General features: G+C 36.0%; 1 protein-coding gene across 2 annotated transcripts; it reads right to left on the bottom strand.

The window, feature by feature from the left end:
- Positions 1-10749: 10749 nt before the first annotated feature.
- On the bottom strand, positions 10750-19248 carry LOC143238903 (protein singed-like). Of its 2 annotated transcripts, none has more exons than XM_076479545.1 (5): positions 19112-19248; positions 16723-17587; positions 13934-14090; positions 13244-13545; positions 10750-11249 (listed from the first exon to the last, which is right to left on the bottom strand). In XM_076479545.1, the coding sequence occupies exons 1-5, from the start codon at positions 19121-19123 to the stop codon at positions 11044-11046; spliced, it is 1542 nt and encodes a 513-aa protein (XP_076335660.1). In that variant the 5' UTR covers positions 19124-19248; the 3' UTR covers positions 10750-11043. The 2 variants fall into 2 exon arrangements, with proteins under 2 accessions (XP_076335660.1, XP_076335661.1); XM_076479546.1 differs by lacking the exon at positions 19112-19248 and adding an exon at positions 19063-19080.
- Positions 19249-19477: the final 229 nt, after the last annotated feature.

Raw genomic sequence — 19477 nt, 5'->3', positions numbered from 1 at the left:
TGGAGATCGAAGCAAAGGTTTTTAACTGCTACATGACCAAATATCCCTTTCTCATTGAGTCTTTTTGAAACTGTGATTCTGGATACTTTCTATCATTTGGTACATAGTCATTTATATCATGTTTGAAATCAGTGGCAGTCTTCCTCTTGTCCCAAAGGCTTCATAAATAAAGATACTTGGTATCAGTATCATTTAGTTTAAGTGTTCTACCTCTTCCTTTTCTATTTTCAAATTTACCTGTTTCGGTCTCACGATCTAGAGCGTACTTCACAGAATCCAACCAGTATCACACAAAGCTCTGATGCGAACTATCTGCTCTACTAATAATTCTCTACGCTTTTGGAAAAGTGGCATAATAACAAAACTTAATATGTAGTGTTAAATACTGTTTTTATAAAGGTTTATTTCTGAAGTGATTTGAAATTAATTCATTCTGGCATCTACCGGTAGCATATGCTAGCTTATTTATATATATTTAAGACACTGCATGGGGCACCATGAAAGTTATTTCACACCCTAAATTTCATCAGTTTGTTCATTTAAGAAAAATTCTCATGACGTGTCCTCGGTACACGTACATGGGAATTATAAAGAATGATAAGTATTCTCACCTTGGCTCAATCAGTTGTTAGCAGGGATCAGTGAAGCACTGCTATAATGATGTCATAGAAGAATTAGCTCCATGAAATGGAAAAAAATGGCAAAATATTCTCTTATCCTAACACTTTTGCTCAGTACTGTATTTTCATAATTCAGTATTTGCATTTAATAGTTTTAAACATAAGCCACATATACATGATAACATGTTTGGCCTCATCCTGCTCCTTCAATGCTTATCCTGATACTATTATTGCTGGCTGACATCTCTATCCAACATTCACATTATCTCAGTATTGAACATGCTCATAGTTTCTCAAGGAATCCGTTTTGTGGTCATCTTACTGGACATGAATCACAAGTTTCAAAGTGATTTTGTGTGACACTTGTTTTATTCAATCAAGTGGCTACTCTAACAAAATAAGTAAATGCAGCCAACAAACAACTACGACTCACCTGCTGAGTTGAATCTACATAGCTGCTGCAATCATTAGCCAGCCCACTCAGATGTGTTGGAAGCTGAGCATTCATGCCCAGTGCATTGGACACTACACCAGTTGTACGTCACTCAACATTTCAAGGACAATTAAGTGACAAAATGAAGCATCTACAGTCCACAGTTGAGAGTTGTTTTGGGACTGCATCACTCAATGAGCAGAATCATGCTACTGCTGCTTACTTCTTAAACTGGAAACGTAAAGTCTCTTATATTGATTCTACTACCGCTTGATACGGTGGCAATAAATTCAGTCTCATCCGCAGCAAAATACAGCACACTTCTCGTATGAACAAAAGTACTATAATTCCCTCTGGCAGTTACATATTAACAGTCCACTATTCCAAGGTCTGTCATAGCCAGCACTGAAAGGTCTTTCTTTTGTTATACAAGCAGATGTTGCCAATAGTTTCTGCACTACCTACAAACCCGGTATGCCAATGCCATAACTAAGATCTTTTATCACTGTCTTCATCCTATGATTTAGATGATTCACTTATAATCAGAGACATGCCTTTTCATCCATATCCAGATGTTCACAGTCACCAAGAGGGAGCTAATGTTTGTTGGCCAGAGTGGAAACATCACTTAGAGCACTTTATGCATAGTAATATTCATCCTGCTCTGGTGCATCTCTTATATCAAAGGAAAACCATGCCACATAGTTTAATAAGCACATACCAAGCTCCATTCAATCCATTCATAGCTGGGCTAACCACCACCCTTCTTTATCTATCTATATTCAACGGCTAGATCTGGCTCGAGTCTCATTCGTTTCTCAAAGCCCAAGTGGTGAAAATAACTGCTTGTTGCTAGCCTTCTAGCATCTGCTATAATGTTTTGCAAGATGAAAAGTTCTATAAGTAATGCTACATGAGAAGAAAAGAACTGTTTGTTTAGAAATGTCCTATTGGCACAGGGGAAGAGCTTCGAGAGGCCTTCTTTACGGTTCAAATAACATCTGCTGTTATTATTTATATTATATTCTAATGTCATTCTGTACTTGTTCAAGTATTCAAAATGAAAATGAATGAGTGAAACTTTTATGGTTATTACTCTAACTATTTTTGTTATAATAATGTAACATACAGATAACTTCGGATCATTCTATCGTTTAAAACTTCCTTACACATTCAGTCTTTTCAAAAAAAGCAAATATTTTAATAGTGGAGTATGAATTGTTTTAAAACGTTGTTGTTGTCTGTTTTATGTTCTGGTTTTTGCCATGTTAAGTGTTTGGAAGGGCGAAATCAAATTAATAAATAGACATAAATGGCGCATTTTTATTTTAAAATTAAAAATTGCTGTACATAAAGCACACAATGACGATGAAAAGTTTACTTTTGGTTTATTTTGCGCAAAACTACACGAATGCTGTCTGCACTAGCTGTTCATAATTTAGCAGTGTGAGACTAGGGGGAAAGCAGCCACTCATCACCACCCATCGCTAACTCTTGGGCTACTCTTTTACAAACGAATAGTGGGATTGACAGTCACATTATAATGTCCCCACGGCTGAAAGGGCGAGCATGTCTTGTGTGTCGGGAATTCGAATCCGCGACCCTCGGATTACGAATCGAACGCCTTCACACACTTGGCCATGCCAGGCCCAATGATAAAAGGAAATACACATGTTGTACATTAAAAACACCATTTGTTTCTTTCCACTTTGGTTTAGACAGAAAAAAATGTATGTTCACTTATATTTTGCAAATAATGATCTCACACTTACACATACGAAAAGAGAACATATACAGGATTTACAAAAATAAACTAGATATGACATACTGCTATCTTGGTAGTGTTCTAGATAGGCATCGGCATACGCTATTTCTTTTTGATATCATTTCAATACTCTTATGGGATAGGCTAAAGTAGAACTCAGTGGTTTAATATGCCATTTAGTTTCTAAAGCCATATCAACTGTATCTTAGGTTTAGTGTCATTCTGTCCTCTCTATTTTTATTTCAACTGTGTATGACCAATTGGCTGGTGTATCAGACTGTGGAGCTGAGGTTCTGTGTTCGCATTATAATACCACACAAAAAATTATGTTCCACACTTTGGAGCCATGGATGCGTTGTAAAAGTGTCAGTCAAACTTAACTAACAAAAACAGCACAAGATTTAGCAGTGGGTGATGTTGCCTAGTTACCTTCCCTGTGGTCTTTCACTTCAAAATTAGATTTAGTTTGTTTTGAATTTCGCCTAAAGCTGCAGGAGGACTATCTACATTAACCATCCTTAGTTTAGCAGTGATAGACTTGAAGTAAGGCAGCTAGTCGATACCGCTCACCGCTAACTCTTGGGCTACTCTTCTACCATGAAACAGTTAGATTGACTAACCAATACGTTATAATGTTCCCACGGTTGAAAGGACAAGCATGTTCAGTAACGAACCCTTAATTATCAGACAATGCCAGGCTTCAAAATTAGGAATGGCTGAAACAGACAGCCCTCATGTAGTTTTGAGCAAAATCCAATAAATTATTTTTACTTATTGAATGACTAGGTTTGATATAGATAGCATGTATATTCTGGGAGGTACTCACGATTGTTTTATATATATAGTTTTCATATTTTCTAATTCTAAAACATATTTCATTTAGATTTTATTCTAATACAACGAGCATTCTGCATATGGAGAATAGTCCTATCTTAAGTCTTTGTACAGTCGCATTCTTTTATCATACTTGAATACAAAAATTACTTCGTAATTTATTTTTACACTCTATTTTTGTCTATTTTTATATTCAAATACAGCCATAAATTCAGTTTTCATTCCAACTAACAGAGTCTGCCATTCCTCTTGTTCAGAGTTATTATTCTTACATGTGAGGTAATCAGTACATCTGAGAATACAAATAATTCAATTTGTGATACAATAATTTTAGATATCAGAATAAAATAATGTTTGCTATTATTATTATTTATCAAAATGAAGTTATAAGCTATTGAAGTATTTATGGAACAGATAAAAAACAACATTGTAGTATATTCTGGTAAAATGGATTTTTTCGTTTAATATTAGGTAGAATTATAAAATAATGGAAAAATAACCAGAATACAGTTCGAAGTAATACTTAATTTAGCTAAAACTAATTGGGTTTGAGCAAAGAAATAAACAGACTGGACTCAAATGGTAGCATAGAACGAAAACGCTTTATTAATTCAAAGCCAAAAACACAGTGTTTTCTCCTACAGTGCTAAAAATGACTGGATAGTTATCTTTCACTAGATGTTTGAAATCCTGAAATTGATGTTCTTCCCTTGAAATGCATTCTTTCTAATGACTTCACCCAAGTTTCATTACACGAAAGTTTAGCGTTTCTTAGTAATTGGTAAGACTTAGCAGATAGCCTGATGTGGTTTTGCTTTAAGAAAATACACACTAATTGGAAAATGTTGGATTTATCTATATTAATTAGTATTATCCATGTGGCTGATTATTCACATTGAAACATCGTGGAGGCCTTAAACAAGAGATATCGTCCGACCTACTATTGGAGAATACTGGCGGTCGATATTCTTGCATAATATTTGTATTACAATAGACAGAACAGACCACATGCTATAAAAAAACCTGCATAGGCTTAGAAAGAGCGAAAAAATATATAAAAATCTATATTAAAATAAGAAAATAGAAAACGTCTGCTTACCGTAATGTGGCCCGGCATGGCCAGATGGTTAAGGCGCTCGACTCGTAATCTGAAAATCACGGGTTCCAATCCCCATCACACTAAACATGCTCGCTCTTTCAGCCGTGGGAGCGTTATAATTGGGCGTTTAATCCCACTATCCGTTGGTAAAAGAGTAGCCCAAGAGTTGGCGGTAGGTGGTGATGACTAGCTGCCTTCCCTGTAGTCTTACACTGCTAAATTAGGGAAGGCTAGCGCAGATAGCCCTCGAGTAGCTTTGCGCGAAATTCAAAACAAACAAACTTACCGTAATGTTATAGAACAATTTAGAGAGTACATTTTTTCAATTTAAAGATAAATTATTTATTCAAAATATTTTAATTATTTTTGGAGCATCAGAAAGCATGAGCTATTATTAGTTATTTATGCTTGTATATTGATAACTTATGATTCTATGCCTACAGTACTTATCAATTTTAATGGAGTCAAGAGGGATTTGTGGCTTGAGAAAATAATGTAGTCACTATTTCTAACCTTGTTTATTTAGTTTTTATAAAGTCCATTGATGTAGGTTCCAAAATAGGATACATACATTTTAATTGTTTTGGTTTTTCTAATTTTTTGATGATGCGGACAATATTTCCAGCCTAGTTTGTTTTTACCTTTTTTTTTAGTATTCCTAGTTGTACATTCTTGTGCAAATTAATTGAAACAAATGGTCATTTTACAATATTTTCTGCATGGCGGCCGGTGTAAGCTCGCTTGACCCACTGATTTACTTTAATTATCATTTTTTCACACAGACGGCGTCATTAGCTGTGTTTTGCAGTACGATCGATCTATTTTTGGGATATATGGCAAAATTTTGAGGAGTATTACGTTATTCGAAATTGCGTTAGAAGAACAAGGAGACCAGTCAAAAAACAACTTCTTACCAATTCAATGAAGAAAAAACGGTATCAATGGGGTATGAAATACAAGAACTGCTGAACGCAAGAACAATGAAGGAAGGTGTTATTCAGTGACGAGACTCATTTCTTCGTACAGGGTCAAAGAAGTCTGCATGTTCGCAGATCTCTAGGTGAGAAACTTCGAGAATCTTACATCAATCAGTTCATAAAACATCCTTTGAAGAAGATGTTTTGGGGCTTTTTCAGCTACTATGGCGTCGGGGGCTTACATATCATAGAAGGTATGATGCGAGGACAACAGTACATCGAAGTTTTGCAGAGAAGAGTTGATCCAACATTGAAAAAAAGATTTCCAGATGGATCTGACATTTTTCAGTAAGATCTGGCTCCGTGCCACACATCGAAACTTTTGAAGAATTTTATGACTACAACACGAGATTAAAGGTGCTGGAGTGGCCTGGAAACTTTCCAGACTTAAATCCTATTAAAAATCTTTGAGCGATTTGTAAAGAAAGACTTCGGGGAAAAGACTGTACTACGAAAGATAAGCTAATTGTGGCCATAACTGAGGTGTGGTACCGTGATCCAAAAATTAGTAAAAATTGCAGTTAACTCGTGGACTCGATGACAAAGCGGATTAATGATCTTCTGAAAAATAAAGACGGTCATATCATGTGTTAATTTGTGAGTAATTTTGGATTCTCAGAAATAAAACGCAAAAAATTGAAAAAAAATCGTAATTTTCCGTCTTGTTTCAATTAATTTGCACAAGGGTGTAGGTATGAAAATATAATATTTGCATTTTGATTCAACTTTCTTTTGTGTTTTTTATTATCCATATTACCCTCTTTCAAATTAACATTTTTATTAATTTTGTTTCTTAAACGTTTATGTCCATTTATGGAAAATAAATTTTACGCTGCATTGGTGCATATGCGTTCAGTTACATGTTATTCATCAATTTATTGCTGCGTTTTCAAACAAACACCACAATAAACTTATTAAAAATAAAAAAACAAATATACAGGAAAGAATAAACACAAACACTAGTATGCAACTACAAAAAAAATCTAAAGTTGTCCTCAAAATCCTATCTTGACGGCGAAGATCGTGTTATCACAGTTTTAAACACAGGCTTCCATGAGTGTTATAGTGTAATGCAGCAACAATGCAATCTCATCAAAATGGAAAAATGTTTCCTATAAGACGGTGGTTCTTAACCTGGGTTCAATCGAACCCCAGGGGTTAAGTGAGTCAGTCTCAGGGGTTCAGCAGAGGTTAAGACACACACACTGTGTGTGTGTCCGTTCCGTTCACCTCACTCGTATGATTCGTGACGTCATGCTCCACTTGGCCATCATTGGCTGCGGCTGATCACGTCACATCACTAGGCCTTAATATCTGTGCTGCAGGGAACTTCGCGCTTAGCAGTCGACTTGTGACTGTAGTAATCGTACGTCATTTGTGATTTTTTTTCCTAATCTTTCAATCCCTTCATATTAACTATGTCAAGCAAAACCAGAAAGTTTTTGGACGAATACGTACAATATGGATTTACGTGTATAACGGAACATGATGGGAGTCAGCGTCCTCAATGCATGATTTACAATGACAAGTTGAGCAATTCTAGTGTAACACCGGCAAAACTAAGAGAATACTCACTAAAGCTGCATGGATATGTGAAATACACGAACACAACGTTTGCTGAATTCAAGGAAAAGACAGCCAGGTTCGATGAAAAGGCGACTTTGTCTGTTCTCGGCTTTGTACCCATCGACAAACCGATCCTCACAGCATCGTACAAAGTTGCGTCCTTGATCGCAAAGTAGGGCAAATCACACATCATTGGTGAAGCACTCATAAAACCAGCTGCATTGAAGATGGCGAATATCATGCTGGGAAAAGCTGCTGAAAATAAATTATCACAAATTACTCTTTCAAATGACACCATCAGCAGCAGAATAGATGACATGAGCGATGACATCTTGACTCAAGTAGTTGCAGATCTGATTTCAAGCGCAGCAAAATTCAGCCTTTAACTCGACGAGACCACCGACGTTTCCAATCTAAGCCAGTTTGTTGTATTCGTGCGCCATGTGAAGAACGACGAGATAAAAGAAGATTGTTTATTTTGTAAGTCTCTTACAACAACGACTAAGGCAGCCGACGTGAAGAAACTTGTGGATGACTTCTTGAGAGACAACAATCTTTTGTGAAATATGGTTTATGCGGTTTGTTCGGACGGAGCTTCAGTCATGCTGGGACGAAACTTTGATTTTGGTGCGCTGGTGAAAGCCGATGCACCACACATCATTATAACGCACTGTGTTCTGCACAGACAAGCGTTGGCAATAAAAATCTTGCCTTCAAAACTGGCAGAAGCATTAAAAATTGTAGTTGAATGTGTGAACTTTGTGCGAAATAGTGCCTTGAAGCACCGCATCTTCAAAGAGCTGTAAAATGAAATGGGCTCTGAATTCGAGGTACTTCTGTACCATTCTAACGTTCGGTGGTTATTCCGGGGAAAGGTGCTGAATCGTGTTTTTGCCATGCGTGTGAAATTAGCCCTGTTTTTGCGAGAGAACCAACATTGTCATGCAGATTGCTTCGAAATATTTGAGTTCATTCTCATTTTGGCGTACATGGCCGATATCTTCAATGCTCTCAATTATCTCAATCAACAGATGCAGAGAGGTGAAGTCAACAACATCAAAGCGGAAGAAAACATGAAGGCTTTTTCAAAAAAAGCTACCGTTATGGAAACGACGAACAGAGAATGATAACTTCGCAAGCTTTCCCCTGCTGGACGACTGTGTAAGATATGTCTGAAATCGGAGACATTTCTGTATCCGCGAAACTGAAGCAAGCAATTGCCATGCACTTAGAGGAGCTCGCAAAGTCTCTCGATGGATACTTCCCCACCAGAGAATCATATCCAGCATGTGTGAGACAGCTGTTCACGTTTAGTATTGCGACAGCAAATGTCAATGATGAATAACTCGACGAAATCATTGAACTTCAGCAGAGCCAGGTTCAACAACAACGCTCTCAACGTTTTGGTGTCCCCAAATCGTAGCGTACCCTCTCATTGCTAAGAAAGCCCTTGAGATACTCATACCGTTTGTTACAACGTATCTTTGCAAGCAATCCTTTTCGAGAATGGTAGACATAAAAACGAAGAAAAGGAACAGACTTTGTTGCAAAAATGATATGAGAGTGGCACTTGCCAAAGTGAAGCCGAGCATTTGTGAACTTGTCTCTGAAAGGCAACAGCAAAAGTCACATTTATTTGCAGTAAATATTCATTGAGTTATGTCTTTGTTTTTGTATAAAATTCATGTTTTGTTGGTTTTGTTCTTTGAACACAGTGATATTGTGTGCAACTGATGCATGGTTCATTTTGTGCACTAATAAAATATCTACTTATGTTTTGAATTTGAAAAAAATCATATTTTATTTTTCCAATTACGAAGGGTTCAGTGAATGCAAGTACGAAACGTTTGGGGTTCAGTACCTCCAACAAGGTTAAGAACCACTGCTCTAAGATCATACAACACAGATGTAAACAGATGCAGTAACATGCTTACCTTGTTAAGTATATATAATACATGTATATATGTTCATCAACAGTCTGCTGTGCACAAATGTTTGCAAAATAGACAATTAGCGATACACTTAACTTAAGTCCCAAATTGTTGATAACGTCTGCAATCGCTGCCTCAACACCAATTATTTAAAAACAGTAACAGTTATATATAATAGTTCTACGTGCAGAGGTAATAAATATTGATTACGCATTCACAGTTTTAGCTGAGTATGTGAAACAGTAAAAACACTCACCACCACCACCACCTGAGAAGGGAAATCTACTATGTTAATCGTCCACTGTTAAAAACTTACTGAGAAACAGAGGCGAAAATCTACGTAGAAATAGCAAACTCAAATAACCATGAACAACAAAGACTTAAGTAATAGTATGTAACAGCAATTAATGCGCTAGAAATTGCATGAGCTTCACTTAGAATCTGCAACTCATGCAATTTCTAGCGCATTAATTGGAAACAGCCAAGGTTCACAATTTTGCTATTACATGCCATTACTTAAGTCTCTGTCCAAAGGAAAGCACCTGTCTTTTTGAAGGCTAAAGTGAAGGACTTGGAAACTTCAGAACACGACAAAATTAAAGAGGTCAAATTAAATTCAAAACGATTATATCAGTCATTTTGCAAAATTTCTGTGCTATCGCACACTATAGTAAATATCACTTGTAATAATTGTATAGCGGAGTACTAACAGGGATTTATAGCTTGAACAAACTGTCGGAAGTAGATTTCCAGCCTGTTTGGTCACTTTTTTGTGATCTAATTTTGTAGGTTTTAAATTCTCAATTTTTAATTACATATATTTTTTGGCTTTTTTAATGCAAAGTAATGGGAAAATATGCCTAGAGTAAGACACAACTCCACTTAGCCCATATAAAATGTTACCAATAAAAAAGCAGCCTTTTCAAATTGAACAAATACGTCTAAACATCGCTTTATATAAAACTTCGTGTGTTTTTTAATTATTTGATGAATAAGATGGCATTGTGCTTTGAGATTTCGTGTAAACACGCGTCAAGTACAAAGGCAACTGCTCAGAATAACATTGCATCTATTATATATTTATAACCACGCAATAAAAATTAGTTAGTTTTTAAACTTGTCATGGAGGACGTTCGTAGCTTTGGATATATAATATCTATCTAGGTTGTAGTGCAAAATTCCCGGCTGATTTTGCTTTAGTTTTGTGAATCAGTAATGTTAATAATAATAAGAAGAAATGGGCAAATTATGATTTTATCTACAATATTGAAATAAATTATTTTGTTTATTATCAATGCTTGGGTGGCTTTTACTATTGAAAAGAAAGAGTTTCAATAATTAGTTTGTTTTTAAGGTAATTTTAGTTCGAATGTTGTATTAGTGTTTAGAAAAATTTCCTGTACGATACCTATTATGAACCACTATCGATGGTCATGATAGTAACCATAAACTATCTCAAGTTTTTACGAAAAAAAGTACAAACAAAAACTTTAACACTAATCTATATTTTATTTTTCAGAAAATATTAATTACAGTTACTATCTAAAACCCTTCAGAAATACCCTTTATAGTAATAGCTAAAATTATTTGACGCCAATAACAGCCGAGTGTCAAAATATTTTCTAAGAGCAAAAAAAAAAAAAGCAATAAGACATTTTTATAGTGGTATTTTCTTAGCAAACATTATTTCAAGTCCTTTAATGCCTTATGATGACAGTATCAAAGAAGTATAACGTACTTAATTCTGATCGTGCAAGAATTCACAGTAAAATAATAATAATGTTTATAAAATCTTCTAAACTATTCTGCCGATGATGTTTAAAACTCCCACAAGGTGGCACTTTCAGGATTAGTGTCGCCGACTTTGAGAATTCCGTTTTTCTTGGCCACTAAGTAATTTCCACAAGAAGTCTTCAGGCTCAGTTTTGAAGGTTCTCTGAGCTCTAAATAAAAGCCTTGAGGAACGTCCGAATCAACTACTATCTCATCTTCACACGCTCTCCAGTACTTCTTGCTTTTGCCATCTAGTGGTAAAAAATAATATTACGTTAATGCAGTATTTTATATTAATTCAATACAACAGACTTTAATTATTCACCAATTTCAAAAGTATTACTCAAATATTTATGATCACTAAATGGCAATAATAAGAATTGCAATATTCAGAAAATTTTTCAAGATATAATATATGTGACAGATTACTTTGAATTATCTCAAACTACGATAAGAAATCCGTTTAGACAATTTTTATTTAAAGCAATTTACTCTCTAATGTAACTGTTACATTCAAGTCAACACCCTTTTGATTAATTTTTCTTTTAACATTTTGCCATCCATTTTAAGAGAAAAGGTCAAGAAGTCCACTTCCACTTCAAGAATCTTTACCCCTCTTCAATAAATATTTACGTTGCTAAAAGTTTCGAGGTGAGAACAATTGTTTAATCATAATCTCATTAACACAGACTGCTACTGTTGCTCTTGTTTCATTTAAAACCACATATAAAACATAAACAACACGTCATGACTGTGTGAAACCTCACGACAATTATAAATACGAGAGCTGTTCAAAAAATACGTGGACTGTTTGAATTGCGCGGCTCCAGTTGGTTTCAGGGAAATCCGCTCGGTGTCGCTAGGTTCGTACAGATCAGCTGATTACGACGCCATTTCCCGATTGCAGATATCTTCATTTGTGTATTAGCTACGCGGTTTTAAGTGAAGTGCGATTTTTTCGTTTGGCGGATTTCAGAATGAATGACCTGAAGGAGCAACGACTCACTGTGAAATTTTGTGTTAAACTTGGAAACTCTGCGACTTAAACTTTTGCTATGCTTAACACGGCTTACGGTGATGTTGCTATGAAGCGTACGGCATGTTTCAAGTGGCATGAACATTTTAAGGATGGTCGACAGTCCATTGAAGAAGATGAGCGTCTTGGACATCCTTCCACGTCAACTGACGATCCACACGTCGACAAAATCAACACCCTGGTGCGGGCAAATCGACGTCTGACTGTCAGGGTGCTTGCTGAAGAGTGTGGGATATCATTTGGATCTTGTTACGAGATTTTGACCGAAAAATTGAAGATGCACCGCGTTGCTGCGAAATTTGTGCTTCAGAACTCGTGAGTTTTTGGCCAAACACTCGATCACTGTTCTTCCCCCCCCCCTACTCACCTGACCTTGCTCCTTGAGATATTTTCTTGTTCCCCAAACTCAAAAGACCCTTTAAAGGAAGAAGATTTGAGACGATTCCCGAGATTAAGGCAAATGCGACGAAGGAGCTGGAGGACATTACAAAAGAAGCGTACCAGGACTGTTTCAACAAGTGGAAACACCGTTGCGATAAGTGTGTGCGTTGTGGAGGAGAGTACTTTGAAGAGGTCCCAGACCTGTAACTTCTAAATAAAGTACATTTTGTTTTATGACGCCAGTCCGCGTATTTTTTGAACAGCCCTCGTATTTTCCATGATCAAAATGATGCAGTTTTTCATGTAGTATTTTCGATGCATTTGACCTCTTACGTATGTACGTATATTATCACAAGCAGGATGAATATCAAAGCCTAGTATCCATGAAAATCCTAGAATTCTTGTAATACTTATTACGTCTTACTGTTGTTGTCAGTAATGTATAAATCCATGTGAAAATAAAGTTTTTATTATGAATGTATAAAAACACATCTTTGTGTATTTTAACTTAGAATGTAATGATGGCCTGGCATGGCCAAGCGCGTAAGGCGTGCGACTCCTAATCCGAGGGTCGTGCCAAACATGCTCGCCCTCCCAGCCGTGGTGACGTTATAATGTTACGGTCAATCCCACTATTCGTTGGTAAAAAAATAGCCCAAGAGTTGGCGATGGGTGGTGATGACTAGCTGCCTTCCCTCTAGTCTTACACTGCTAAATTAGGGACGGCTAGCACAGACAGCCCTTGAGTAGCTTTGTGCGAAATTCCAAAACAAACAAACAGAATGTAATGAGATATAAACATGAGAACATTGTTTTAATCATACAAACCTTGTAAATAATAAATTCCTGGTTCTTTCCCTTTTTCTATTACAATTGTTTCACACGCTGATTTGTTACATTCCAGCTTCTGAGAAGAAGCACTTTTGTAACCCACAAATCCCTGGTCGCACCGAAAGAAAATGCGTGAACGGTTTACCAGAAAGAAGTAAAATTTTTCCATCTCTTCAACTCGGTCGCTATTAGCAAACAGTTGCCCATTTTTCTTTGCCGCTACAAATCTACCATTACTGGCCAGAAAAGAAACACTTCCATTCTGATTCCATAGAAGATCAAAGGACGAACTGGGGTTCCTGAAATAATGAAAATCGTCAACGATAAACTTTGCAAAAAATAAATGAACAAATTTCTCTTATCTCCTACTCTTTTATTGCCATTTTAAGCATATATTACATTTTGACACAGTTTCTTTTTTACCTCGGTATTAGAAAACGAATGAGTACTCTGTCATACCACCAGATACACAAATTAATATCTACATCACCAGGCGATCCTGTTTAAAATTGTGTTTTCATTGCGTTCGTAACATGCTGTAACTTTTCACCAATATTTCGTTCCTTATCTTACAGTATATTCATCACCAGTAACATAAGGATGACTGATTAATTAAGTATACAACAACTTCAATATTCAAATACCTTTGAAACTCTGTGTACGTTTATTAGTATTTTAAACACATACCTATTACAATCAATTGCCTGGATTCCTCCATTACTTCCCAAACACCAATATCTGTTTTCTATTGTCCTAATGTACCATCGCTTGGAGGAATTATCAATCTCGAGTTGAAAGATCTCTTGATCAAAGATTTCATCTTGGTTTGCGGTTACATCAACCCCTGTATAAATAATATATAAAATTTGTTTTATAAATAATGTACTTTACCTTATCTTTACATCAGGTATTGATAAAATATTACAACAAATGGTTAAACAAACACAATAAAACAAAATATATATAAAAGGTAATGTATATAATTGTGCACTATTTTGTGATCAACTTCTGGCAGTGGGACGCGAACCATGAATCTTTTTATTCTGATTACGTTAAACTTTGACCCACGCCTCACTCTGATCGTTTGTTAACTATTTCAAATTTTAGAGTTTAGATTTAAAAGAAATAACACTTACAACGCTATTTGGGTACGTATATCTAGTTCAAAGAATCAGATAAAGCCTTTGTGACGGCTTTTATCCCTCTCATAAGCAGTTCAAAATTATTTCAGACCACTGAATGCATATATATATATATATATATATGATACTAGCTTATGGTAATCTGAAATATCTGTTGCTTAAATTTATGCTGTGAAACCAGGGGCGTAGATTTTTTACACCCGATTGGGGGGGGTGATTTTTGCAACTACTTATGTGGACTGTTAAATTTGCAAATTGGTAATCTCTGATTACGTGAACCTGAAAGCTGTAAACATGCAGTCACAGAGTAATCTTGTTGCCATGATACTTGCATATATACTTAGATCTACTGATTGATACTTACGAGCTATCGCTCAGATCGAAAAGCTTAGAAACACGCCTAGATTAAAGATGTACATTTCGGCTACTGAAAAAGCCTACATCTAGGCCTAATTATGTAATTTGATTGCTAAGAACACGAGAATCACAAGAACAAACACACAATAAAACAATTCAACAGACCAAACTGTAGGGAGGATGATTGTATGCACCATACCCCCCACCTAAAATGAAGGGGGGATGTATCCCACCCATCCCCCAGGATCTACGCTCCTCTGTGAAACACAACTTCAGGGAGCAAAAAATTTAATGTGAAAATAAATTTAAAAACCTAAAATTGACCTACATTTTTAATAAAATGACGATTAAAACAAATCAAATGTAATAGTATTTATAGAAGTTTTATTTTTTTTATGAACTGATCCAACACGAGTTTATTATATATAACAATTGAACGATAATATGTAACCAGTGTGCTTAGATTGCTCAGGGGGCTGTTCTCACCTTGGCTACCCCTCTATGATGTATTTGATCGCAACAAGTACGTTTTAATGTTTTTGCGTTTTACACTTGACAGTGCCCTCAAAATGTAAAGTGTGAAATATAGATGTCTAATATCCTCAGGATATATATCATTTATCAAGTAACTTAGCAGTATATTTTTCTTGACTTATTCTTAAAATTTCCAAACTGAAAGTTACTGAGATTAGCTCCTAAAACTTTTGATGCCGGAAACAAACATTAAGCTGTAACTTAGCAATGTGAGGTTGGTTTTTTTCGTCGTTAGCTTTGATATGACTCTTCTTCGCCAAATTCGTACATATGTTTTAAACATCGTTTACAGATTTTCACAGATGACTAGCAGAAACAAAATCAATAAGTTTCGCACACGTAAACACATTAAATAACTTTACTGATATTCGAGACATATCTCACTTTACTGCTACTTCATTATCAACGCCCAGCATGGCCACGTGGTTAAGGCGCTTGACTCGTAATCCGAGGGTTGCAGGTTCGAATGCCCGTCACACCAAACATACTCGCCCTTTCAGCCGTGGGGGCGGGCGTTATAAAGTTACGGTCAATCCCATTACCCACTATTCGTTGGTAAAAGAGTAGCCCAAGAGTTGGCGATGGGTGGTGATCACTAACTGCCTTCTCCCTAGTCTTACACTGCTAAATTAGGAATGGTTAGCGCAGAAAATCCTCGTGTAGCTTTGCGCGAAATTCAACCAAACAAATTTCTTGATCAGAGTCTTTGGTGTAAGCACTAAAACTACAACATAGTAGTAGCTGAAATGAAAGTTAAGGATGGAGGAAGAGGTCTTGTGCACCTGACCCTCCTGGGTATCTAAAATCCAACATACCCAAATGCCCACAAAGAAGTCTTTGGTGTAAACTTTGAAATTATTACAATCCCTGCCCTAGAAAATTGAAGTAATTTTAATTTTATATACATCTTACTTCGACCCACTACTATGCAAAAATATGTCGTGGATGTGAGGTTCATGGCATTAATATAAGTTTTAATTGTACTTCGGTTTAATTAGCTTTCGTATACTATAATACGCGTTTGTTGTAAGAGGTTCCACTTTGCATAAACATTGTGAATTATACGGGTTCGTAACCACCAAACTTTTTGAGTCCACATTGAAAACATATTTCTGAATAGCTTTGGATTGAATTTGATCACAGTTGACACTGTGTAAGCCCGATGATAACTGTTTATAATCCGAAACATAAGCCTTAAAAGTTTAATAAAGTTGTGTGCGAACAAGCAAATGTGATTCTTTATTTCAGTTTTAAAATTTACAGATATTGTCATCTAGTTTTACTAACGCGACTTTTCTAGTTTAATATTTCTCAACATTTCAAGTGTAATGAGTATGTTAATTTAGACACTTATAGAGATTATTATATATTCAATCAGTAGATAAGCACACTGTTTCTTACTTCATGAGGCTACTACAATTAAAATGTCTCTACTTTTCTCACCTTGTCGTACAGAAACTATCTTTTCACTGACTCCTGCAAAAGCTACCTGCGGTTGAGACACCTCCAGGATGAATAGCTCGTCCTTGGAGATTGAATGAGCCCGGGTCCTGAGGATGGCTTTACTTCCTACAGGTGCAAGGTATCTTCCATCTCCAGCTTTTAATGCCAGGTATTTATTATGAAACTCTAAAGTGAATCTGCAGTCTTGTCCAACTTTGTCAACTAACTTCCCGCCAGAGTGCAGACATCGGCCATCTCCAGTGTGCAGACTATATTTACCATTATCATAGATTAATGTAAATAATGTGTCTTCACCCCACGGGATGTTAGCATCAAAGCGGATTTCATTCATGTGTGACAAAAGCCGAGCAAAGCGGCGGCGACCGAAGGACCGCAGCAGGACCTGCGGACGGGTAGCAAGGTGAACATTCCATAATTCAGCGGAACCTGGTATTTTGGCTGTACAGACCAGTTTGTCATTACTGGCTCCCAAGAAATAACCTCTTACCAGACTTTGCAAGGCCCACTTTCCATCTCTGTCATCAGCCACAAGTATCTGAAATGTGGCTTCGGCTCCTTTGTCTTCAGTCTCACAGGTGACATTGCCGAACTGGTCCACTGCAAGATATTTGCCCTGGTGACTTCTGAGAAACACTGCCTCTCCGTCTTCCATCCATTCCAGGTTCCATGTCTGTTTCTTCTTCAGACCAGACCCGTTTGCATTTACCTTACAGCCAAAATTCTCTGCAGTCAAATAGCGGAACTGGCTGTTGACCAAGCCTATTATCCAAGGCAGAACTTGGTCACCAGTGATTCCATGTCCATTCGTGTTCATCATGCTGATTGTTACAACTGTCTGGTAGAGCTAATTATAATAAATTAGTTTAAAATTACAGCCATATCATAGTCAATGATACGTTTTAATTACATTATTAAATAAACTGTTATCACTTCTTTATTACGATATTATTGTTAGTATAACTTTCATTCAAAAGTTTTAAAAAATCTGTACATCGCTTTCATAGCAAACATGCAGAGACACTTATGTATAATGGTTCATTTAAACAGCTTCGTAAATATTCATTCAATACATTTTCAATAATCTAAGCATGTGAGTTATGCATAATTCAGAACATACGATTGAGATTTATGTTGTTGAAAACCAGTAGAATTGTTAATGTCATCCATGCTTATACCAATTTACAATATCACTATGACATTTACTACTGATTAAAAGATCAACAGCTGGTTGCTTCTTCTTCATCACATACCCATCTGGTACAATGCTAAAATCAGGGATTCGTTTCCCCTCGGTGGACTCAGCAGATAGGCCGATGTGGCTTTCCAATACGAAAACACACACACTTTTTCATCAATTTACCAAAATCGGCTTTTACATTATCTTATCAACACCCAGCGACGAATAACATTTACTTCAACGGCAACCTTTATTATCACTTACTACTTCATCAATAATCAAAGATTATCACCTTCTATTTATAATTACCCTAAAGTGACCACGATACGAACAATTGAATAATCAACTTTTACTTTATCATTATCTCAGAATGGTTACATTGTGCGGTATCAACAATCTGTAATCATTAACTTCAACACTTTGGATAAAGTACTATAAAATCAGTTTCTACGTTATCAGAAAACTTATTATATAAATCCTATAAAAATAATATAAGTATCCCATATGTTAAACTTCTGTACTGCTAACAGTTTAATTTGTTTATTCTATATACAGGGTGTTCGGAAAGTCACTGTGCACTTATACATTTATTAACAGACATGTTTCAATATAGAATACAGGAGGTAAATATGAATGACAATTATAAACAATGTTGAAAGTGAACCCCTTTGGCATCAATACAGGCTTGGATCCTTCTTATTTTGTTTCTAAACACTGCTATCAGTTGCTGGCTTGAAATAGACTGAATAGACATATGATTACAAAACTGCACAGTGACTTTCCGAACACCCTGTATTAGCAATATTCTACAATATATACCTATAGTAAATAGTTAAAGGCCAACACAGTTTGCCTTTCATATTATTATTAAACGATACATTATTTATGAACAACAGAATCATTGTCAACAGTGTAAGCAGTAAGCTTAACTGTTGTATCCTTAATAATCTACCTCTTCACAAACAATATTAATTATTGACTCGTACCACGAACAGACAAAATTATTTCAACAATCTATTCTGATTATACCCAACACACAAAACTTAAATGAAATTATATTAACCGAGCACTGTAAATTACTGTAACTAATAAAGTTTAATACATTATATTATATATATTTGTATATGTAGTAAACATCTTACAAACTTTACAAGCTACTTATCGTGTACACCTGTCTTTCTCTCTACTTACCGTCTGTAGCATGCAAAGATGGTAAGAGATCTGACAGAAGACCCACTGGCGTGTTTGCCAGACACTGAGGAACGTGAGATCACGTGACTTTATAACGCTCAGTTTCTGCTTGCTCCGTGTTCTGACAGGTTGTAAGAAAAACCATTTCCTGTTCAAACTTTTTTAAGAGTATGTCCCAATGTAACCCTTTTATTTATGTGACATGAATCGTCCTTTTTTCTAGTAGTCTAGAAGATGTTTTGATATAATCCGATTATATCATAAATTGTTTTTAAAAATTACAAGAGCGGAAGCTAAAAGATTTCCCACGACCTTTCACACGTATTAGCATTTAATTAATCATCAATACGTGTATGTGTATACAAT

Source organism: Tachypleus tridentatus, chromosome 13 (genome assembly GCF_004210375.1).
Source record: "Tachypleus tridentatus isolate NWPU-2018 chromosome 13, ASM421037v1, whole genome shotgun sequence".
NCBI lineage: Eukaryota > Metazoa > Arthropoda > Merostomata > Xiphosura > Limulidae > Tachypleus > Tachypleus tridentatus.
Note: the sequence above shows the minus strand (reverse complement) of the source record. Positions and strands in the feature narration are given on the sequence as shown.